This window comes from Crotalus tigris, unplaced genomic scaffold (assembly GCF_016545835.1).
Source record: "Crotalus tigris isolate CLP2741 ecotype Arizona unplaced genomic scaffold, ASM1654583v1 scf7180000018759.1681925, whole genome shotgun sequence".
Taxonomy (NCBI): Eukaryota; Metazoa; Chordata; class Lepidosauria; order Squamata; family Viperidae; genus Crotalus; species Crotalus tigris.
The window spans coordinates 1351155-1376564 of NW_024097185.1; the positions used below are offsets into that span (position 1 = coordinate 1351155).

At 37.8% G+C, this 25410-nt stretch overlaps 1 protein-coding gene across 1 annotated transcript; it reads right to left on the reverse strand.

Moving 5' to 3' along the window:
• Positions 1–245: 245 nt before the first annotated feature.
• PDCL3 (phosducin like 3) lies at positions 246–25410 on the reverse strand. Its single transcript, XM_039355804.1, has 6 exons — positions 25271–25410; positions 20428–20560; positions 17042–17132; positions 3422–3565; positions 2528–2736; positions 246–1346 (listed from the first exon to the last, which is right to left on the reverse strand). The coding sequence occupies exons 1-6, from the start codon at positions 25367–25369 to the stop codon at positions 1201–1203; spliced, it is 822 nt and encodes a 273-aa protein (XP_039211738.1). The 5' UTR covers positions 25370–25410; the 3' UTR covers positions 246–1200.

Sequence of the window (25410 nt, forward strand, 5' to 3'; positions counted from 1 at the left end):
TCTTCTTTGTGGCAGCCCTTCAAATATTGGAACACTGCTATCATGTCTCCCCTGGGTTTTTTTTTCTATACTAACTGCAGGTAAGTTCTTTCAGCATAGGAGACAATATTTAAACATATCAATATGCTTATTTTACTAGTAAACAAAACATTTTATGCTTAAAATTTATAGAAAATGTAAATGGAAGATTGTTTACAACAGCACAACAGTGAATATTCATATTATCAAACACTTCACTTCTGGTCTGAAATTATCCAAGCCAATGTTTAATGCACATTTCTTTGGACCATTATTAAATATCCTGAAGAGATAATGTATTCTACAGTATAAAGTCATTGCGTTTTTAATGACTCATCAAGTATAGTTACAATTGTTATATGTTAAGTTTAACTCATGTATACAGAAGAGGAAGAACAAACTCATTTTTCAAACTATTCTATATTTCCTTTACAGATAGTTCTCTACTTACAACCACAAAATTTCCATAAGGCAGTTGTTAAAGTGAATCTGGCTTCTCCCATTTACTTTGTCAGAAGCTAGCTGGGAACTTTACAAATATTGATTACCTGACCCTGGGACAGTGCAGCTGTCATAAATACATGCCAGTTGTCAAGGGCCCAAATTTTGATCACCTGACCATGGGGATGCTCAAATGGTCATGTGAAAACTGGTCATAAGTCACTTTTTTCAGTGCCAAACAGTAACTGAATGAATAGTTGTAAGTTGAGGGCTACCTGTACTTGATCTAATTTCAAGATTTTTAAATAAATATGCAGATAAACACACTGATTTAGATAACTTTGTGTTAAAATTAACCTACAACAGGTCAGGTTAATCTGATCAATATAGGCCTAGTCATCAATATAGCTCTTCCAAAATGTATCATACAATTTTTATCCAGCCCTAAAGTGACACTGGAGCAGAGGGGAGAGTATACTACAGTTAATGATAAAAGTACAAGCAGATACCACATTTGTTAGTAAATATCCATCACAAATGACTTCAATGGTATGTCAACTTTAAAAATTGCTTTTACTTTATTCCTGTATGAATAATGAAGTTTCTTTTTCAAGAAAGAATTTTACCACTGATATTCGTTAGGCTGAAATAAAACACATTATTTTATAGCAATAAATCCTCTGGTTTCATTGAAGAGTAATTCTGAGTAATTGGGCACAGCTAAGAACTGCACGCGGGGTCTTAATCCTCCTCTGAGTCACTTTCTTCTCTCTTTGTTGTAACAGAGCACTTGATGGACGTCATCAGCTGGTCTTGAATTTGTTTCCTGGGGTTCTCTTCCAGGTCTGTCTTAATGGCACCTGATTCAGAAATTTTCCATTCTAATTCTAAATGTAAGAGAGAAACAACAGGGGAAAATGACACATTGTGGATGCCTTTCAAAGTTGGAAAGAAGAAAGTATCACCATGTTCCTTTTCTCTGAACAATACCATCTGTTGTTTTCTTTTCCACTTTTACTATAATGCTAAGTTCTACACAAACTTCTTGAAGCAGCCTTCAGGACATTAACTGACATGCTACAGCTAGCCAAGAATGGACATTTCATCTCGCCTCCTTTATCTTATTTGTAGTTTATTTGGAACTGCTACTACTGTTTGGAATGGAGGGGGGCATCTTCTGTAGAGCTCAAAGACATAAACACCCAATTCCCTGCTTATTTCTTTACAGCAACAAAACAAACATTTTCCATGTAGCAGCAGGTTTTTATTGCACATGTTCACACTGGCTTACATCCCAGAAATGGAAGCAAGTCAATAGTACAAGTTAATCAGATATCACATTGTTAACTCTGTGGGCAACCTAATCAGTCAATCTCATTTATGTTAGCTTAAAAGGAAAATTAGCATGATCTGAATTTTCTACTGACATTAGTTCTACAGATGTAATGATAAAAGTGACTAAAGACCTGGGGGGGGGAGGAATGGATAAGAGAACCAAATGAAGTAGATAACATTAAGGGGAAGTGCAACCTCTTATTTCTGTGTTAGAAAAGTATGTTCATTTTGCTTGCATAATAGTTTGTCTAACATGTATTAGAAATGGACTGATGTTAATAGTTTTTCTCCAACAAAAAAAGCATTGGTTATATGCATCATACACAATGCCACAATTGCCAAGATGTACCAAATATAACAAGCCTTTTCTACTATGCTGATGCAATCTCAACTCCTGAAAAAAGGAAGCTAAACATCTTTTGTTAAAGATTTAAATCAATCAATTTTAAAAATAGCACAGCATTTATCCATACTAATTCAGCACAGTTTCAATTGATAGGAAATGTAGGAATACATATACTGTAAATGGTAAAAGCAGAAGAAAAAGAGAACCACCATCTCAAAAAACTAAAACCTCTTTTACTTAAGTGATTTCTTTTTGCATCCTTAACTTTTTTGATATGGAGATTATTTAAGGAAGGAAAGTAAGAATACACTGAAATTTAGTGGCAGACTACCTCAACCAATTTTCTGTGCAGAAAAATATTCTATTTATTGCAAAAGAGACACTCACCATCTCTTGTCAAATTCATGCCTCCAAATACCAGTGGCCCAATAAACTGGGCCTTGATGTCACCTTCCAGGTAGACAAAGATTGAGGGGAGGTTTCTATCAGGATAGTTGGGTATGCAAGTTGTAGAAATAGCTTTGACAAACTTGACATCCTGGAACTTCTTGGCAAGTCCACTTAAGTGTTGGTTTATCAAGGCACAGAGAGGAATACTAAATTTGAAGAAAGGAAAACAGACCCATATTCAAAAGAAAACAAATGTCCATAATGGGCAATACTCATGATTTGTAGTTACTATTTACAAACACAACTGGGTATCTACAAGTTTCACTAGACTGCCTATTAAAGTAGTCCTCAGCTTACAACCACAATTGAGACCAGAATTTCTGTTGCTAAGCAAGGTGGTTAAGTGAGTCATACCCGATTTTGCAACCTTTTTGCCATTATAAATACATGGCAGTAATTTTGATCACGTGACCAAGGGACACTGTGATAGGGATAATGTGAGGACTGGCTGTAAGTTACTTTTTTCAATGCCACCGTAACTTAGAATAGTCACTGTATGAATGGTTGTAAGTTGAGGATTACTTGTATACTGAAGGTGATAAAAAGAAAGAGGTGAAAATTGACAAGCCTTCTCTAACTTAACAGGATCTCTCATATCAATAGGAAACCATCCTCATTTCTACCTGGTTAAGACAATTACAATGATAAGTGAAAAACTGTTGCAACCTCTTTGACTTGCAACTGAATTAGGCATAAAAAGGGGAAATTGTAGTTTTAATAGCTGTCCTTGAATAGCAAATGGCAGCACAATTGCCATGCTGTAGCACAATGACAAGAGCTATTAGAGAAAAATTATCCATGAAGACAAAAAGTCTTGAAAAGCTTGCTTACCCTTGCTTGTAAAGATGCAGTATCACCCAGATGTTTTTGCCAGCTTTTGTAATTTCCTGAATATAATCCTGTCCTGAAATCTCCAAAACTTGTCCAAATTTATTCTTTGCTTGAGATGCTTTCCATTCAGTTATTCTCTGCTGCCTGCACAATATAGAATCAAAAAAGATACACACACACACACACACACACACACACACACACAAAGATAAACAGACAGACAGACAGATAGATAAAAATGTTATTCAGAACAGAGCCAGCTTTATCCAATCTGAGTCCTTCTAAGTCTAAGATGCCTGGGGCTGCTAATCCCAGAATTTCTAGCCAGAATGATCAATGCTTGTTCAGACCGTATTTAGCAGGAGATCTAATACATAACATTGCAATAGAACTTTGACAATTTTAATGGATGTGGGGCAATGCTTTTATGCCAATATTATAAGCAAATATTTAAAAGATAACAATCTGCTTATAACAACTAATTCATTTATCCTCTGAATATGATTTGCTTTTGCAATGGATGGTTAAAGAAGTCCCAGTAATCAGACCTACCATTCACATTATGTCATAAACTATGGTTCTTCCCCTTTATACATCAAAATATAAGGGAGATGAAAATTAGAATAAATAATTTTGACAGATTAAAACAATGCATATATATTAAGGGTAGTAGAGAATGGAAAAAAAGGATATTTAAAACTACTCTCCAGATTAAGTTACATGATGCAAATCACATTCCTGTGCTACAGACACAACTACAGATGCCTAGATTCAGATTGAAACTGTCTAAATATCATCACTTAGATTCAGTAACCTCAAACTGTAAAAGAGAAAGAGAAGATTTTATAGATTACAATAGAATTATGAAGTTGTTTTATATGCCAGTCATGTAACTTTATACATTATATTATATTGGCAGTTATGGACAAGTTTGGGCCCTTTAAAAAAGTTGAGCAAGTGCTGTGAAGGGCTAAAAAATTGGCATTTGTGCTGATCCAGCTAAAAGATTTATGAACTGCACAGGCCAACATTTATCTTAATTCAATTACTTAAGTAAACTGCTAGAAGAGCTTATATCTAAGGAAGGACACTACTGCAATACAATCTAATTTATCTAATTCTTGTTTTAATGATAATATTTCAATTACTTACTTGGAAATATAATTTCCTAGATGATATTGGCTACATGATACATTTACTGGGGTTAGGTTTCTTCTTGAAAGAACATCAACATCATAGTATTTTATTGATTTATTTTTATATAAATATTTTATTAATTTTCTAATTTTACAACAGAGGGAAACAGTTCAAGGGAAAAGGATGTTTTAAAAATAAACAGGATGAGTGCACCAAAGCCAAAGAATAAACTGTGAATTTCTACCAGAACCACAACATGCCCATATATCGTAGTATGTCAGATGTTGAGGAAACCTGAGCAGACAAGGACAGAGATAATGTATTCCGCTTCTGATAGATTGTGACCTCTGCAGGCCTTTCCAATGGGACCAAAGGAGAAGGGAAATGGGGCGTCGCGATAGGATGTATAAAAATGACTGCTCAACATGGCTCAAGTGTGCTCTGTTGCTTGAGAACTTCCTGCGTGAAGTTTTGACTTGGATCCACCACGCTTTGTAAACCGCTTTCTTTTCTTTGTTAGTAATAAATTTTGTTTTCTTTGCAACCCAATTAGTGGATTTAATTTGTTTTTAAATTCATGCGCAACAGTTTTGGCGCCCAACGTGGGGCTAGAGGAACACTCATTTCCGGATCCCGGAGAACCTGGAGGCAATATCGGAAGGCATGCCCCGTTGAGTTCGACGGTTTGATCTCGAACTCCAGGGACCGAGGTCTGGAATCGACTCTCAGATTCCACGGACCCAAATAGAGGTTGCTAGGAAAACGACGGAAGGAAGGATCAGTGAGTTACCGGTCTCAGTGACTGGGCAACTTCGTGCACGAACATATTTGAGTTATCTGGGGTAAACCAGAGGAAATAACTGCCTAGGCAGTCGGGTGGAAGACTGGGTAGGACTGTGTGAATCTGAGATCTGTGAGAGGAGTGCTTGAGACGTCCCAAGAACCACAGGGTTGCAAGGCGAAGTGAGTGCGGACCTTGAGTACCTGATTTCCATACCTCCGCGAGGAGATTGGTGGGGAAAAAGAGAAAGCTGCTTAGTGAAACTAATCGTGGTCTCATTAGACTGGTAAGGATAAAAGAACAGTACGGTAAACCAGTATGGGTAATTCAGGAGGATCCCAAAAGAAGAAATGTGTAAAGAAAATAAGAAAGAACCCCAAATTGAACATTGATCCGGGAAGTCCATTAGGAATCCTGCTGGCCAATTGGGGAAAAAAACCCTATAGTAAGATCATTATTAAGTTGAATCTGACCAAAGAAGATATGGTAAATTTGTGTTGTTTTATTTGGTGGGAAGATGAGAGAATAGAATGGCCGCATATGGGAACTACTATTTTGCGTGCCAATACTTGTATGAATATGTTAAACAAAAATCATGCAAGTCCTTAGACAATGAACTGGATTATGCCTTAATTTGAACCCCTGATAAGTGGGTAGAACCAGCAGATCCGGTGTATACTACAGTTTATTTGAACCAAGAGGAAGAAGAAGAGGACAAGGAAGATAGGCAATACCAATATTTTCCTCCTCCATATAACCCTGGACTTGTTCCGGAAGTTCAAAACATCCCACAAGGTCCACCCCCTTTGGCAATTACTAAAAAGAAGAATAAAGAAATATAAAAATCTCAGAAGGGAATTAGAACAGTGCAAAAAGGACACTGAAAATTTCCCCTTCCCTAAAGACAAGGAAATGGAGGACCCGACCTTGTTCCCTTTAAGGGAGGTGCCCAATGGAATTGACGCTCAGGAGATGCCCATAATTAGTTTTGTACAAGAACCCCTTTGGGCACCTGAGGTACAGGCCTTTAAGAAGGAACTTAAAAACCTGATAGACGATCCTTTAGAAACAGCAGAACAGCTAGAGAATTTATTAGGGCCAAATACTTAGACGTGGAATGAAATTATGGCTATTTTGAATACCTTGTTCTCTGCTGAAGAAAGACAACTCATTTGTATGGCAGCAATGAAGATATGGGACAGGGAACATCCTCAGGGAGGGAATAATCCACCGCCTAACGGGGAAGCTAAATTTCCAATAACAAGAACAAATTGGAATAATAATAATCCAGTAGATAGACTTCCGGTGGTTAAAGCGGTGGAGATGGCGGCTACTTTGTAGCCGTCCTCCTGAGAAGGTGTCAGATCCGCGGAGCACAGCGTTTATCAGCTGGCCCGCGGCTCGCAATCCCCTTCCCGGGCGAAGGGAAGGGGTAGAGATCGCATGAATAGAGGTAGAACCTCTTAACTCTCCCTGGATTTTTATTTTTAGGGGGGTAGAAAGAGGGTTCCCTCGGAGTTCATTGCCTTCTCCGCCTCTCAGCTGTCTTTGTTTCTTCGGAAACAAAGCGAGACGCCGCTACCATCTCCGTACTTAAAGAAACCGTGAGTAATCTTAAACCGGACAGAACTGTTTAAAGGATTTTATTTATAGTTTAGCTTTATTTTATTTTTTTTTAGTTTATTTAGTTTATTTAGTATCTGCTGATTTTTTTTTATTTTTTTGAGCTTTCTCTTTTTTTTTCGGGCGGAAAAGTGAGAGTGAAAGTAAAATGGCGTTTTGAAAGTTTTTTTTCCTTTAAAAGACGGATCGGCTGAATTGTTGTTTAATACTGCTTTTTTTTTACTTTTTTTACTTTTTTATTCTTGGGGACTTTTAGATTGATCTTATTTTATTTTATTTTATCTTATTTTTAATTTTTTTTTGGATTACTTATTTTTATCGGTATTTTTAAGAAGAAAGGAAGATAAATTAAAATGGCTTCAAAACGACAACCAGCTACTGCAGCTTCTAAAGTAACTTCTTCTCCTGCTACTTCTATTGTGCAACAACAACTTAAAATAATACCCTCAGTGCAGCAACCTAAATCCACTCCACCTTCACCTCCCCCATCTGGCACATCAGCACAAGACATTAAAGAAATAATGGTAAGTGCTGTCTCACAGTTTAGGGAGGAAATGAAACAACTTTTGGACCAGAATAAATCTGAAACTAAGGAGGAAATGAAGAAAGAGATGAAGGAGCTTTTAGAACAGAATAATGCTATTTTGAGGGATGATATACTTCTAGCTCTATCTGGAATGGCCTCAGTGGTTGTGAAGCTGGACTCCAGAGTAGAGGAAATTGAAGAAACAGTTGAACTTTTGGATTATAAATTTCAAGATATGGAGAAAAAAGTGGAGACTTCACAAGATGATATTCTTATGTTCCAGTATAGACAGATGGAATATGCTTTGAGAATAAGGGGTCTGAAAGAAGATAAAACTCAAGATTTGATGGAAATGGTGATTAATGACTTGGCTGTTATTTTGAATATTGATAAAGAAGAGTTACGTGGGGATGTGGAAAGAATTTATAGAGTTAATTCTTGGATTGCAAAACAGAGGAATTTGCCTAGAGATGTGGTGATATATTTTGCTAAGAAGTCTTTGCGAAATCAGATTCTACAAACTTTTTATAATAAAAGATTTCAGATTGCTGCCCAAGATATTATTATTTTAAAGGAAATTCCACCTAAAATTTTAAGAAGCAGAAAAGATTTTGCTTTTTTAGTAAATGAACTTAAAGCAAGACAAATGCCATTTAGATGGGAGATTCCGATGGGCATTGTTTTGAGCCATGCGGGGACACGTTATAGACTTAATACAGTTGCTAAAGCTAAGGAATTTTATAAAACGGTCCTGGGAGCAGGCTCTCCTTTGCCCATGATGCATAAAGTCTTGAGTGACAAAGAGATGGAACAGAAATCTGAAGGTACAGGGATGATGACTGCTGGACAGGTGGTATGGATGTCTCAACCAGAGGTTAAAGAACAGAGAATGACCCGTGCAGCACATAAACGTAAAGAAAAAGAACAACAGAAAAAAGAAAAAGAAAAAGAAATTGAAGAATCTACTCAGCAAATTGCTTCAGTGCCGGTGGGAGGAGCAAGACCCAAAAGCTCTGCTACATATTCATCAGCAGCAGAATTTGAGCGGATCTTCTCCAGGCTGAAGGCCAAGGGAGATGGCAAAGCTCCTGTCTTGGAATGTTAATGGATTAAACATTCCTCAAAAGAGAAAAAAAATTTACCACTATTTGAAACAACATAACAATGATATTATTTGCTTGCAAGAAACTCATATTACAGCTAAAGATCAAAAATATTTAAATAATCCTCGCTTGGGATCTCATTTTGTATCTCCCGCCCCTGGGAAGAAAGGGGGTGTGGTAATCTATGTTAAACAGAATCTATCCGCTACCTTGTTAGAATCAGATCCTTACGGAAGATATGTTATGCTTGAACTTGGTTTATATGGCAAGAAAATTCTTATTGTGGGGTTGTATGCACCAAACCAGCAACAGGAGCAATTTTATAGGTTATTACATCAGAAAATAACTTTGTTGGACTATAGATCTGTGATTTTAATGGGAGACTGGAATGGTGTCTTAGATATACAAATGGACAAAAAAGGCTTTTCTACCTTTTTTAAACAGGCTAAATTACCTAAAGCCTTTTTTGATATGAAAGAAGATTGGGAATTGAGAGACTATTGGCGTGAACGTAATCAAGAAGAAAAGGATTTTACGTTTTTCTCAGATAGACACCAATCTTTCTCAAGAATTGATTTCTTTTTGATCACAACAGATTTATACAACAGGGTGAAGAATGTAAAAATTTTTCCTAGGACATTGTCCGATCATAGTCCAGTTTGGATGGAACTGTTTGTAGAGAAGGAAGATAGGAGATCCTGGAGGGTGAATGAGAATTTATTTAAACAAGAAAAAAATGTTCATAAATTAAAGGAATGTTTAAAGGAATATTTTACTTTAAATATGAACAAGGGAACATCAATGTCAATGGTCTGGGATGCAAGTAAAGCTTTTATGCGTGGTATTTTGATAAAAATGAATAATTTGCATAGACAGAAACAGACTCAGAAACGGAAAGACTTGGAAGAGGAGATTAAATTAAAAGAGAAACTTTTAATTTCAAATCCCTTAGATGAAAAGGTTAAAGGAGCTTTAAAATTGTTAAAAACACAATTTAACATGCTGATGGCTGATCAAGCTGCAACTAATTTGCTATTTATGAAACAAAATACATTTTGTAATGCTAATAAACCAGGGAGATGGTTGGCTTATCAGTTAAGAAAAAAACAGAAACAGAGGAATATAGATAAAATAAATTATAATGGTAAATTGGTTTATCAGAAAGAATTGATTAAGAAATCTTTTTTAGAATACTATCAAAAATTATATAAGGGTACTAATATTCAAATTACAGATATAAATAATTATTTAGGCAAAGTTAACTTTCCTAAATTAACAGAAGATCAGGAAAAAAAGATTAACGGTTTAATTACTAAGGAAGAAATTGTTACAGCTATTAAACAATTGAAATTGGGCAAAGCGCCGGGTACGGATGGGTTGACATCTATTTATTATAAAGCTTTAGTAGAAGAGATGATCCAACCGTTGTGTGAACTGTTTAATAATTTATTACAGGGGTTAGAGATCCCTCCATCCTGGCGTAATGCATTTATATCATTGATTCCAAAAGATAGTCAAGATCTTACTTTGCCTAAAAATTATAGGCCTATATCTCTTTTAAATGTGGATTATAAAATTTTTGCAAAAATTTTAGCTAACAGGCTTATGGGGATCTTGCAGTAGTTTATACATAGGGATCAATCGGGTTTTATAACTGGAAGGTATATGAAGAATAACGTTAGACAAATTATTAATTTATTAGAGTATTTAGAAAAGAATAACCAAGTCTCTGCAGGCTTGATATTTTTGGATGCTGAAAAAGCCTTTGATCAAGTGAATTGGCAGTTTATGCTGTGTTTAATCAAGGAGATGAATTTTGGACAAAATATATTACAAGTATTATCCAATATATATCAAAAACAGACTGCTCAAATTATTGTAAATGGGGGTTTGTCAGAGGCTTTTGTAATAGAAAAAGGAACAAGACAGGGATGCCCGTTGTCTCCGTTATTGTTTGTTTTAACACTGGAAATTTTGTTGATTAAAATTCGGGAGTCTCAAGAAATAAAAGGAATAGAAATTAATAAAAAAGAATATAAATTAAGAGCCTTTGCAGATGACTTGGTTGTTACTTTGTCTCAACCTGTTTCTTCGGTGGTGAAATTATTACAATTGATTCAACAATATGGACGTGTTTCTGGCTTTAAAATTAATAATAATAAGACCAAAATATTAGCTAAAAACATGACTAATGGTGATAAACAGGCTCTAGTTAACTTAACAGACTTTGAAATTGTTGATAAGGTAAAATATTTGGGGGTTACATTATCTGCTTCTAATGTAAAATTGTATAAAAATAATTATGAAAAGCTGTGGATGGAGGTACAGAAGGATTTAAAAAACTGGAATAATTTACAGTTATCCCTTATGGGCAGAATTGCAGTTATTAAAATGAATGTCCTGCCAAAGTTTATTTTTTTGTTTCAAATGTTACCTATCTTAAAGAACGAACGTAATTTAGATGAATGGCAAAAAGGTATTAATAAATTTGTTTGGGCAGGGAAAAAACCAAGGGTGAAACTTAAAATAATGCAAGATTTTCGTGAGAGAGGTGGACTCAAGGTACCAAATATGAAATTGTATTATGATGCTGTAGTATTGACATTGATTAGCGACTGGGTGAATTTAACAAATACAGAAATACTTCATTTGGAAGGCTGGGACCTATTTTTTGGATGGCATGCCTATTTAATATTTAATAAAAAAGTGGATTGGGTTTTTAAGTCTCATATTATAAGAAACTCTTTGCTAAGAGTGTGGAGAAAGTATTATAAAAGTGACTTCAAAATACCATTATGGGCTATACCTCGGCATGCCATAGAAGGTATAAGGAAAGGGGTAAATATGGACAAGGTCTCTTACGTACAGTTATTAAGATGGGATGGCCAAGACTGGCAGTTAAAATCTTTGGAAGAATTAACACATGAAAACTTAACTTATTCATGGTTCCAATATAGACAAATAGTGGATAGATGGAAGATGGATTGTAAAATGGGCTGGCTTAGAGAAGATGAAATTTTTTTAAAACAAGTAAGAGATCAAAGGCCAACCCATATTAAGAGAGTTTATGGGGTTTTAGTGGAATTAGATTCAGAACTTGAACTAGTTAAAGATTGTATGATTAAATGGGCACAGAATATTGGTGAAACGATTTCAATGGATACTTGGGAACTTATTTGGATAAGAAATGTTAAATTCACACAAGCGCAAAACTTAAGAGAGAATTTTTATAAGATGTTTTATAGATGGCACCTTGACCCAAAGAAAATGTCCATTATGTACCCTAATCTACAGCCGAAATGCTGGAGATGTGGATATTTGGATGCTACCTATTACCATATTTGGTGGACGTGTAAGCATATAAAAGCTTTTTGGATTAAGATATGGTGGAATATTCAAAGAATTTTTAAAAGGAGGGTAAAATTTACTCCGCAATTATTTTTACTAGGTATTGTTATTGACTGTGATGCTAAGGAGGTTATATTGATGTTAAATTTGATTACAGCCGCTAGGTTGTTAATAGGACAATATTGGAAGAAGGAATCTTTGCCTACTTTACAAGAATGGTTTCATAAAGTTTCGTATTTGGCAGAAATGGCAAAGATTTCGGCTTTCTTAAAGGAGCAATCTCAAGAAAAATTTTTTGCGGTATGGGAAAAATGGATAAATTTTATACAACATAATTTGGATATGGAAAAATATTATTTAGCCTTTTTATAATTTGTAATGATTGTTTTTTCTTTCTTTCTTTCTTCTTTTTCTTTTTTATATATATACATTTTTTATGTATTATTATTCATATATTTTTTTTTTATATATATATGCTTTATTCTTCGTCTACTTTCTTCTTTCTTCTTTCTCTCTCTCTCTTCTCTTTTTATTTTTTTTTTTTTTCTTTTTTAGTATATATTATTCATTTTAAAGTTTATGTTATGTATATTATTATTATATATATTATTACTGTGATTTTTATTATTATTATTAATTATTTTATAAATTGCAAATGTTATTTTTAAAATATTTGTTAAATAATCCTATATTCAGTTCTGGGAAGTCGGGGGGGGGGTGGGGTGGTTGGGGAGGGGGGGGTGGATTTTTATTTGTAAAACTTTTGAAAAATTTCAATAAAAAAAAAAAATAATAATAATCCAGTAGATAGACAGAATATGGAAGATCTAAGAATTATGATTATACAGGGAATGAGGGAAGCTTTGCCAAAGACACAGAATATGTCAAAAGCACTACAAATAGAGCAAGAAAAAGAGGAATCCCATGCTGCCTTTTTACAAAGACTTAAAGATGGCATGCAGAAGTGGTCCGGAATGGATCTGGATGAAGCTGCAAATGTACCACTAGTTAGGGTGCAATTTGTTACTAAATCTTGGCCAGACATCCATCGGAAAGAAGTTACAGAAGTTGGATAACTGGACAGGGAGGTAGATTGATGATTTACTGAAAGAAGCGCAGAAAATATATGTGCAGAGAGATAATAAAATGGCGAAACAAAAAGGAAGAATGATGGTTACAACAGTAAATGAACTCTTAAAGAGGCAACCTGAAAGATCTCAGATGGACCGCCCCACCTCAAGTCCCTTGTGGCAGGGGGAGTGGAAGTTTTGGAAATGAAGGAGAACAGTATCGATATCCAAATGGAAGAGGTATAGGAAGTTTTGGAACGGGATTCAGAGAAAGAGCATGTTTTGAGTGTGGACAGAAAGGACACTTTAAGAAAGTGCAGAAGGATCAGCAAGTGTGTAAATTAATGGAGGACAATGAAAGTCAATTTTAGGGGTGTCAGGGGCAATTTACTTTAAGGTCCCACGATGAGCCCTTGATAAATTTAGAAGTGGGACCCGATAGAGAAGAGATAGTGTTTTAGTGGATACTGGAGCAGCGCACACTTCTGTGTCCACATTAAGCCCTCAGATGCAACTAAGTGAACAAACAATTAGAGTGTCAGGGGTAAAAGGGGAAGGCTTTCAATACGGAAATCAAAATTATTACAGATTAAGAAAAAAAATAAATAGTGGGGAATGGAAATAGAAATGTTATATATATATACCAGAGGCAGTGTGAATTTGTTAGGAAGAGATGCCTTAAATGCTCTCGGCTTAAGCATAACATTTGGACAAGAGAACAGAGGAAGATGAAAAAAGAATACAATCCAAAGTATGATAAGAGAAGGAAACAGAGGAGGACTTAGAGTTCCCCCTTTGAAAATAGAACTTAAAACACCAGGAGAAGTAGTGCAACAAAAACAATACTCCATTTCAATGGAAGGGAGGAGAGGATTGCAACCCGTCATCGACCAATTGATTGAAGATGGACTTTTAGAGCCAACTATGTCTCCCTTCAACACTCCCATTCTGTCAGTAAGAAAACCAGATGGAACCTTCAGAATGGTACAGGACCTTAGGCTCTTGAGTAGAATTGTAAGGATTAGGCATCCAGTTGTTCCTAATCCACATACTTTAATGGGATATATTCCACCTAAACATAAGTGGTTCAGTGTGATAGATCTAAAAGATGCTTAAAGATGGATAAAGAGTCAAGGCCCCTTTTTGCTTTTGAATAGGAAAACTCATTTACTGGCAGAAAACAACAATATCAATGGACAGTGTTACCTCAAGGATTTACTAAATCTCCCAATTTATTCGGTCAAATATTGGAACAAGTGCTGGAAAAATTTGAAATCCCAAGAGGGATTTATTTGATTCAATATGTGGGTGATTTACTGTTGTCTGGAGAGAAGCAACAGGAGGTAATACTGGCCACTGAAAAGCTGCTGAATTTCTTAGTAGAACAAGGAGTAAGAGTATCTAAGAAGAAATTGCAATATGTAGAAAAGGAAGTAAAGTATTTAGGACACTTAATTAGTGAAGGAAGCAGAAAAATAACGGTGGAACGAATAGATGGAATAGCTAAACCACAGCTACCTATAGATAAGAAAGAATTAAGAAATTTTTTGGGATTAGTGGGCTATTGCAGCTTATGGATAAATAATTATGCCAATTTAACTAAACCCTTGTATGCCAGATTAACTGATGATGAGCCATGGGAGATACAATACAGGCCTGGAAAATGCTTCTGCCGTCCGGATTGGCCGTGGGGGGGGTGGGTGAAATTGCTCTGCAGCCCTAGATCCGGACGGCAGAAGCATTTTCCAGGCCTCCGGAGCTTGCATCCATGGTCACGAGGCGATTTTGCAGTGAGCCAGAGGCCCGATCCAGGCTCCAGAGGCTTGGAAAACGCTTCTGCCGCCTGGATTGGCCATGGGGAGGGGGTGTGAAATCGCTCTGCAGCCCTAGATCCGGGCAACAGAAGCATTTTCCAGGCCTCCAGGGAAAGGAAAGCAGAGTAAGCAAACTTACAAAATGGGGATCTCTCTCTGTCTCACAGACACACACACTTCCCCCACCCCCTTTAAAATCATCTCTTCCCCATCCCCTTTAAAATCGTCTCTTCCCCATCCTTTAATATCATCTCTTCCCCCACCCCCTTCAATATCATCTCTTTCCCCACCCCTTCAATATTATCTCTTCCCCACCCCTTCAATATCATCTCTTCCCCCACTTCTTCAATATCATCTCTTCCCCCACCCCTTCAATATCATCTCTTCCTCCACCCCCTTTAATATCATCTCTTCCCCCACCCTTCAATATTATCTCTTCCCCCACCCCTTCAATATCATCTCTTCCCTCACCCCCTTCGAAATTAAATGTTTCTGAGAAATCCAAGGTGGTTTACAAAAACAATCTCAAAGACAGCTATTGTAAAGCATCACCAGCACTGCTTAATATTACAAGTGTGTATTTTAAGAAAGAAAAACATTACTAGTAATTTACTTAGTGCTGTTTGACCATGAAATGTGGTGTTGTTCTACATATGCCTGGCTGAACAGTGTTTGGAGTTGCCTCTAAACAGGTGAGGGATACACTGTTCATTTTTTCCTTGGAAGAAAGTTCTATAATTGGGGCGCTGTCTCTGAGAAGGCTCTGCTCATGGCCACTGTTTTATAAACCAAACCAGGGGGACCATCTCGTCTAAATGGATGGTAAACATAGGTGATTAGGGAGCTGGAGGCTAAAACATATGACAAATGTTTGTGGGAATTGAGTGTGTCTAGCTTAGTGAAAAGGACTAGGGGTGGTGACATGATAGCAATGTTCTAATATTTGATGGTTGCCATAGAGAAGAAGGGGTCAACCTATTTTCCAAAGCATCAGAAGGCAATAATAGATGGAAACTAATCAAGAAGAAAACCAGCCTAGAACGTAGGACTTGTGAAAACAACTAACCAGTGAAAAGGCTTGCCTTCAGAAGTTGTGGATGCTCCATCACTGGAGGCTTTTAAGTAGAGATTGGATATTCCATTGTCTGGAATGGTACACGTCCCCTGCTTGAGCAGGAGCTTGGACTAAAGACATCAAAGGTCTCTTCCAACTCTCTTACTCTTTGAGAGAAGCACTGCCAACCTCTCCCCCTCCTCTTGTCCCTTCCTGGGCACAGAGGGAGGGAGAGAACAAAGGAGGGGAGGGAAACCGGAAGAAAGAAAGGGAAGGAAAGAAGGAAGGAGATGGGAATGAAAGGGAGGGAGGGAGGGAGGGAGGGAGGGAGGGAGGAGATTGGAATAAGAGGGAGGGAAGGTCTGAGGGAAGACCTGCCTTAGCACTTGGCCACCAGCAGCCCTGTTGCCCTTTCGCCATCCCCTGGTAGTCTCTCATTCTATTGCTGAGGATGCTTTGGTTACAAAGCCAGGTCTTCTCGCATGGAGAGGGAGTGGGCCTCCCTCTGACCCACGCACTTTGCCCTCCTGCACCCACCATGAGCAACCTGGCCAAGGAAAGCGAGCACAGAAGTAGTAGCCTTGAGGGGGAGCTAAACACAGCTGGGTACCCCCTCGGGGAAGTGCGGCTAGGGAGGTAGGGCTGTGGGGTCCTGGTGCCATGGGAGCTCAAGGGCCAGGCTGGGCGCTTGACCTCCACTGCCCAGGGCTCCAGGCAGTCCGTGCTACCGTCCAGGGCCCCCTGCATGGCCTGAGGCTCAGTGAGGCTCCTCCAGTGGACCATGCCCCGGTCTTCACCCCAGTCCCAGCCCCCCTCTGCCAGAGACTCTCAGATCCGCCCCAATCCTGCCCAGGCCTGCACAAGTGCCCCTGATGCAAGTGACGTCGAGCTGGCCATGCCCATCCAGTAGGCCAAGCCCATACCACCCACGCCCACCCAGTGGGCCATGCCCATCTGGCACCCAATGATAAATAAATGGGGTTTGGGTTGCAGTTTGGCCACTCGGTCTCTAAAAGGTTCGCCATCACTGTTATAGAGGAAGGCTTGACGTGCCTAAAACTGGAAAGTTTATCCAGAGTTCTTTACCATATCTTATAATATCAACAATAATTTCCAATTACAACTATATCTTTATTTATGGCACTTTCAACAGAATATTCTAACCTGTACATTTCTACAGCACGTTCATCTTCCTCATTGAATTCATCTTCATTTTCTTCAAGTTCCTCCAGAGTCATATCTTCATAGGTCTTAACTGATATGGGACAAATACAGGGTCATCAGTACAAACAAGAGTTTGGTAACTCTTACCAAGGACAAATTTCAGACCATAGACTATACAGAATTACGCAAAAAATCTCTTTTGAATGTAAATTATGTAAATTTTATGAATAGAAGCCATTTAAAAACAGCTTGCATGTTATGTCAAGAAAACTTTTGCTCCATAGACCTTTGACTGGTAGAAATAAATAATAGTCCTCTTTGTGAGTTTCTAATGAGTTTCAGAGAGCTAACACATGTAGAGAACTAAATCTTGTCCCTTAGCTAGCATAATTTTGCATTCTTCCTGTACTATCTGTTGTTCTCTCAGCCTCTGCAAAAAACAAAAAGCCCTAAAGCAGAATTTTATTTCTCTGCTATTGAGTGCGCTTTAGAGTTCATACCATCTAGGGTTCTGATCTAGCATGGATCCAGGTAGTATGAACATTATTTCAGGAAGTCAGAAAGCACAAAGGCTAGGCAGGAGGAGGAGTGGACTCAATGTACTTAGTTTCATCTTATGTATTTTACCCTTATCTAATATTATTTATTTAAATTGGGTATAAGTCAAAGCTGCCAACAGAATCCAATAAAAAACAGTAATATTAAACAATAGTTTAAATAACCAAAAATGGTTTAAGGCTTTTAAAAATGTTACTAGCTATGCCAGGCTCATCTCTGCAAGGGAGGTGGTCCAAAAACCAGGGCAGCAACAGATCCTTCCCTGTCAGCTTATAGGTGAACTTCATTAAGAAACTTTGTACTAGATAGTGTAGAGCAGGGTTTTCCAGCCTTGGCAACTTTAAGACCTGTAGATTTGCTGGTTTGGGAATTCTGGGGATTGAAGTCCATGCATTTTAAAGTTGCTAAGGCTAGGAAACCCTGGTATAGACCATGCTGTGAAAATGATGGTTCATTAAATTAGGCACAGTTTTCTTGACTAGACGTTCATGTCTATAACAAACTTAATAATAGTAATAATAGTAGTAGTAAAGTTGGAAGGGACCTTGGAGGTCGTCTAGTCCAACCCCGTGCTCAGGCAGGAAACCCTACACCATTTCAGACAAATGGCTGTCCAGTCTCTTCTTAAAAACTTCCAGTGTTGGAGCATTTACTGCTTCTGGAGGCAGGTTGTTCCACTAGTTAATTGTTCTAACTGTCAGGAAGTTTCTCCTTAGTTCTAGGTTGCTTCTCTCCTTGATTAGTTTCCACCCGTTGCTTCTTGTCCTGCCTTCAGGTGCTTTGGAAAATAGCTTAATTCCCTCTTCTTTATGGCAGCCCTGAGATATTGGAATACTGCTATCATGTCCCCCCTTGTCCTTCTCTTCGTTAAACTAGACATACCCAATTCTAGCAACCGTTCCTTATATGTTTTAGCCTCCAGTCCCCTAATCATCTTTGTTACTCGTCTCTGTACTCTTTCTAGAGTCTCAACATCTTTTTTACATCGTGGTGACCAAAACTGGATGCAGTATTCCAAGTGTGGCCTTACCAAGGCATTGTAGAGCGGAATTAATACTTGTGCAGAAGGAAAGTGAATCACTTCTATATAGACTTGAACCTAATTGTTATTGCCCTCAGAATGATGCCATTTCATTAACTCTGCTCCTGCAAATAACTCGCTGGAAGTATTCATATGCTATAAGGCTACTGCTCCTACTGAGCCAATTCTTATTTTAAAAAGCAATCATCTGCTTCTTTTTTAAATGACATGTAATAAGAAAGGCAATTATAATTCTTGCCAAGGGGAACAATCTTGCTCAATAAAAGAATTTTTAACTCTGAAAAGAGCACCCCATGAATCAAGCAAATGTGTTCAAAAACAATATTCTTACTGCTGATCACATGCTAAGGCCATCTCTCCAGTCCCATGAACAACCTTACCAGTTATTAGTTGATCTAAGGCAGATTTCCTAAATATGTTACTCTCCTTAGTTTGAAACATGCCAGGTTTGAAAAGCTGTTATAGAGGGGGCACTTTATACTGGTGGTAGATGATGAGGTAAGTGTGAAGACTGCAGTCCTGTGCTATTGGTCCCCTTGGTTTATATTCTCTATTTAATTCTTATTAATTATAATTGTTCTTATTTTAATCTTTTTATCATTTTGTAAGCCATCCAGAGTCGCTCCAAGAGTGAGAAAGGTGGCATATAAATTTAATGAATGAATGAATGAATGAATGAATGAATGAATGAATAAATAAATAAATAAGCAAGCCTTTTTCAAGTAACAGAATCTCTGGAATTCTAGATTACTCATTACTGTTGACATAGGAGCATGTTTTTAAGATTGTAATGACTTTTTGAAACCAACACAGGATGATATACAGTCAAAGGGTATTGTTTACAAAACAATATTCTTTCTCTGACTTTCTCGAGGGTAGTTCTCAAGAGCTGTTCGATTTGAACTAAAAACAAATTATAATCTACAGTAGTTGCCAAATGTCTTACTTATAAAAAGACCAGAAGTATATAAAAATAATTTATATGATAAGGGTACCTTGTTAATTTTATACAGGTACTCTTCAACTTACAACTGATTGTTTAGCAACCATCTGAAATTCCAACAAACTTTCCCAAGACTAATTATGACCTAGATTTGAAGTTCTAATGACCACTTCCCAGGTCATGTGATCATATTTTGGGCACTCAGAAACTGGTCTGAATTTATGGTTGTTTACAGAGTCTTTTTTTTTTTTTTTGGCCAAAACCTGGCATTTACTTCCTATTTCAAGAAAAAAGGGTTAATTGCAGACAATGGATTGATTTAGCGAACACAGCATTCTCTTAAATACCGTGGTGTTCACTTAGTGACTATGGTGATTCACTTAATAACCATCACAAAAAAGGATGTAAACTGGGGTGTGATTATATGGTGACCGGCTTGATAACCAGCATGACTTAGCACTCTCATTCTGGGCTTAATTACAGTCATAAATTGAGGATTACCTGTATTTCATGAAAATTATATGTATACATCAAAGTCTACCAATTATATATCCTGAGAACTAAATCCCAACCTACAGTGTAGACTGAGTTTAACCAGTCATCAGAAACACAAACAGTTCTGAATATTTCTCCTGATCTTTGCTTTTCAAGTACAAGAATTAATTTTGAAACCTTTTCACCCAAGACATGCAAAACCCAAAATACAATGAGTACACAAGGCTCACTGAAGTTAACAAGGTCCTTGTTTGCAGTGAGAAGGCGCCTATATTTTGAGGTGATTACCCAGCAACCTGGGTAATAAGAGTTCCATATTAATTCAGCATTCTAAACAAGATTGCTTGCCAACTGATTGTTGCTGGAGGATCTGCTGCTCCCTTTCTTCTTCTGCCTGCTCTTGCTCTTTCAGCTTTTCTTTGGGAGGAAGGATGCCTTTTTTACGCAAGATGTCATTCCATTCTGTATCTGCATTAGGATCCTAGAACATAAAATGATAAGAGCATCAGATGCCAGCGTGACAACCTTATTCCGATTCCCTGCATATTAAGACTGTACCAGCTTTACTACAGAGTTTGAAAAATCCTTTGAAAAGCATGGTGGATTGCTGGCAAGAAGGAATGCCAAACCTTATAATTACAACCCAATTTCCATTTCTGCAGATACAGAGCATGGTTAATAAAACATTTAAACTAATCCTATAGTACTCTTTAAAGAGAAACAATAAGGGAGGCAATTCAGTTGAACCCAGAGGAGCTTTTCTTGTGTCTGAGTAAACATCCAAGCTTGCTTCCATAAGAAAAAAAAAGATAAACTAAAAACCATAGAAAAGCAGCCAATAGGTAAAAACAGTAAAACTGCAGTACAAATATATGCCTTTAGTAAGATATAAAAACAGCAATATTTTTCAAACAATAGTTGTGTTTTCAGTAACATCTAAATATTTGCATATGAAAGATCATAAAGACACAGCAATGTAAGGGACCACACCATCATTATGCCAGCAAAATCACAATACAGTAGTGGCTAAAAAATGCATTAAGCATGGAATAGACGGGAATCAAATAGCTTAATCATTTCATGGCATTTCTTTCTTATGGAATCAAAAGAGCAGCAGAAAACTAACACATGCTCTTCTTCTTGACCAGCCAAATAACAATAAAGTAAAATTCAAGAGATAATACCAGAAGGAAAGACTGTATGAAAACACACAAAAAAGAAAATGAACAAATCAATTCTGGGACATCCTTTTATGTAACAGTATGACTGAGCAAAACACTGAACAGCAACAAGAGATGGACTTTGGCTTATAAGAATTGACATTAAATAAAAGTTTCTTGGACTTTCAACTACAATCAAGTGTATTATCATAACAAAAGATGCTGGGATGAGATATTACAGATCCAAGAATAAACTCAAGTGAGAGAGCTGCTCACAACCTCTGAATGGAAAAGCAGAAATGGTTAAATTGATTCCTTCATCCAAAGGAGAGAATATATTTAATTTTGTTTCTATCTGGAAATTGCTTCCAGATGTTATGCTTGGGGGGGGGGGAATGGAAACTTTGATTTTGTTTTTGCTGATTAGAAAGATTTGTTGCTATAAAAATGGCTAGTATACACACAATATACTATTAGGTAGAAGTAAAAGGTTGAGGTTGTAATGTTATTATCTTCTACTGTACTAAGGAGAGTTGGAAGTCAATGTCTTTTTCTTTCTTTTTCCTTCTCTTTTCTTTCCATTTCCTCCAGTTTTCTATTTTTCTTTGTATTTTATATTTTGATAAATCAATAAAAATGTGAAAAAAAAACCAACTTCTGAATGGCTGAACAGCCCTTTGCTGAAAGCTCTCATGTCTCCTTCCAAGTTTCCTTCCCAAGTTTGATTATGTAGGCAGTTAAAGTGTTAAGTCAGTATTTTAATTAAATGTTAATGAACTAGTCTGCTTGTAATGCTAAGCCAAATAAAGTGGGTTCAAGTTTATCATGTTGAAAAACACTGTGCATTAATTAAAGTCAACAAGTCTGTTTTTGGACACAAATATAACTTTAAAAGGTATAAAACTTTCACACACTACTCCCCACTAAGTATAAAGTTACCAGTACTTAATAATAATAATAGTAAAGTTGGAAGGGACCTTGGAGGTCATCTAGTCCAACCCCGTGCTCAGGCAGGAAACCCTATACCATTTCGGACAAATGGCTGTCCAGTCTCTTCTTAAAAACCTCCAGTGTTGGAGCATTCACCGCTTCCGGAGGCAGGTTGTTCCACTGGTTAATTGTTTTAACTGTCAGGAAGTTTCTCCTTAGTTCTAGGTTGCTTCTCTCCTCGCTTAGTTTCCACCCATTGCTTCTTGTCCTGCCTTCAAGCGCTTTGGAAAATAGCTTGACACCCTCTTCTTTGTGGCAGCCCCTGAGATATTGGAACACTGCTTTCATGTCCCCCCCTCGTCCTTCTCTTCATTAAACTAGACATACCCAATTTCAGCAACCGTTCCTTATATGTTTTAGCCTCCAGTCCCCTAATCATCTTTGTTGCTCTTCTCTGTACTCTTTCTAGAGTCTCAACATCTTTTTTATATCGCGGTGACCAAAACTGGATGCAGTATTCCAAGTGTGGCCTTACCAAGGCATTGTAAAGTGGTATTAACACTTCACGTGATCTTGATTCTATCCCTCTGTTAATGCAGCCTAGCACTGTGTTGGCTTTTTTGGCAGTTGCAGTACACTGCTGGCTCATATTTAGGTGATTGTCCACTAGGACTCCGAGGTCCCTTGTAATGGAAGCATCAGGTCTCTCAATTTTGCACAAAACAGTCATGTTTATCTAAGAAAGGATTGTTTCTGCAAGTTACTTACAACCTTTTTATGTATAAAACTTGTAATGGTTAGCTTTATTTAGGGCAGACATGTCAAACGTGCGACATCATGTGACATCGTGCGACACATCAGAGCTTTTTCCCCATTGCCAGCAATGGGGTGGGCGCAGTTTCATCGTGACACGTCCGGCCCACAGGCCGGCAGTTTTACACCCCTGATTTAGGGGTTCAAAATATAAATTAGAAGCCGTTTGTGAATAGTATGAATTTTTCTGTTACAATGGGCAGGGGAAAGATTGTAGCATAGGTCCACTTTGGTTCTCTTTACATCAAAAATGAGAATTTGGGGGGGCGAGTGTCCTTTACTGCAGAAAATACTCCATATGGTGCAGAGCTTAAAGCTTCACAGCATGAAAAAGACCTGGGACTGGAGATACAGAAAGGCACAATACAGGCACTGCCCTTCTTCTTGTGCTATGAGATAAGGTTCTAGTTCACTGCATCACTGTAGTCCAGTGGTTCTCAACTTTTTTAATGCCGTGACCCCCAACTGGTCGTTAAGTCGAGGACTACTCAACCGGTCGTAAGTCGAGGACTACTCAACTGGTGCAGCACCGTTTGCAGAATGGGACTTTTGGTGGGCTCAGCAGGGCAGAGACAGCCTGGACAATTCCTATTGGCTTTTGAAAGCCAATAGAATTAGACTCTATTCAAGAGAGTCTATTCTATTGGCTTTCAAAAGCCAATAGAATAAAAGGGAGTAGCACAGCTAAGGAAAAGGGGGAAAAAATGGCAGACTGCGTTGTTTGTCGACCCCCGTGAAATGGTCATTCGACCCCAAATGGGGTCCCGACCCACAGGTTGAGAACCACTGCTGTAGTCTGAACCATAAGGTAACCAGCAAATAATATTTTGCAATTGGTCCATGCAATATGTGACAGGGAGCCTGGGAGAAGATATTAGCTACCTGAAGGCCCATCTCATCTCACTGGGATTGGCCTGCCCCACCCGTGCCGGCAGAGGCATGCTGTGAACCCCATCAGCTCCCCCTCCCCCATACTGAGATCAGCTCTAACCCTCTTTACCTTCTGATAGAGCTTAAAGACCTGGTTCTGCTAGTTGACCTGGGACTCCAATGAAGGGTTTCACATTGGGGGTAGTTCATAGATTAACAGATCCCACCCCCTTTCTCATCATATTCCCTCCCTCCCCATCTTTTTAGGTAGATTTTTTTATAGTATTATATTTATAGTATGTTTTATACAGTTTTATCTTCTAATATTGTAAGCCTCCCAGAGTTACCATGTGATAAGATGGGCGGCTAATAAATTTTACAAATAAAAAAATATTGTGTTTAGAATATTGGTCCATTTTCCCACAGTCTAACTTCTATTTATGTTTACTTGTTTTTACTTGTTAATATTTGTTTTAAACTGTTTTGTTGTATGCTGCCCAGAGTTAATTTGTGAGATGAGCAGCTATATAAATTTGCTAAATAATAATTTATCTTATTAAGAAACAGCACTGGGAATAGTGGAGTAAGTTCTGTTGCTATCATCTTTTCTTTAAAGGATCATCATTTTACTAATTATACTTTGCAATTTTAAAGTCATTATGTAAGATTAAAATTACATTATCCCAAGAGCACGGTGATGTTTGTGGGTTTAGGCACCCAATCCATCTTCTCTACAATCTGGCTATAATTTTCAGCTTTTCCCTTCGCTATTATTTACAATGGGAAGGCAGCTAAACCAAAACAAACCAGAGTTTATTCTTTCTACTCCTCCAAGTAAAGGAGCAATTATTGCAAGAACTTAGGAGAACTCGGAAGAATATACACTAATAAAGGAGAATATTTGCAGTTCAGGATTGAAATGAGGGGTCCTTGGTGCCCTCTGAGCTTGGTTGCTTGCTTGCAGACATTTCATTATCCAAACTAGGTAACATCATAAGTGCTCTCGCACTCTAAATACATACTCTCACTTCTGTACACCCATCCACAGTACCCGGAAAAACGGTCTCGGAGAATGCGCTGAACGAACACTCAGCAAGCGAAAAGAAACTTGGACCGCCTTCCCTTCATGGCCAGGAAAGTCACCACGTGTAGCCTGCTCCAGTGTTTCTCAAGCTTGGCAATTTGTAAATCTGTGGACTTCAATTCCCAGAGTTGAAGTCCACATATTTTCAAGCTGCCAAGCCTGAGAAATACAACGCTAAATCGCACCACCCATCAAGCAGAAACCCAGCTAACCAAGCCATTCTTCCTGATTCCCACCTCCCCGGCAGCTAACCCTCCGTCGAAATCCCGCCCCTATTAGGGAAGCACGCGAGACTTTCCTCTTCTTGGGGACAAAATGGTCAAATCTGGCTAACCTGCATTTTGGGGAAAGGCCCAGATAAGCGGCAAATCGAGCTGAGAACCTCGCGCGCGTCCTCCCGGATCAGTAGGAGGAACCCAAGCGGGCGTTGCATACGTGCTATTAATCCGCCCACTGTCCATCCTGACGTCTCCT

What these genes read in the sequence shown, in the direction of transcription:
- PDCL3 (XM_039355804.1), bottom strand. Translation starts at nt 25,369, where the DNA reads ATGCAACGCCCGCTTGGGTTCCTCCTACTGATCCGGGAGGACGCGCGC. An exon ending in GGCCTTTCCCCAAAATGCAG is followed by an intron (nt 20,561 to 25,270) that starts GTTAGCCAGATT and finishes TTTATGTTCTAG; the next exon opens with GATCCTAATGCAGATACAGA. An exon ending in CATGAATTTGACAAGAGATG is followed by an intron (nt 1,347 to 2,527) that starts GTGAGTGTCTCT and finishes TCTTACATTTAG; the next exon opens with AATTAGAATGGAAAATTTCT.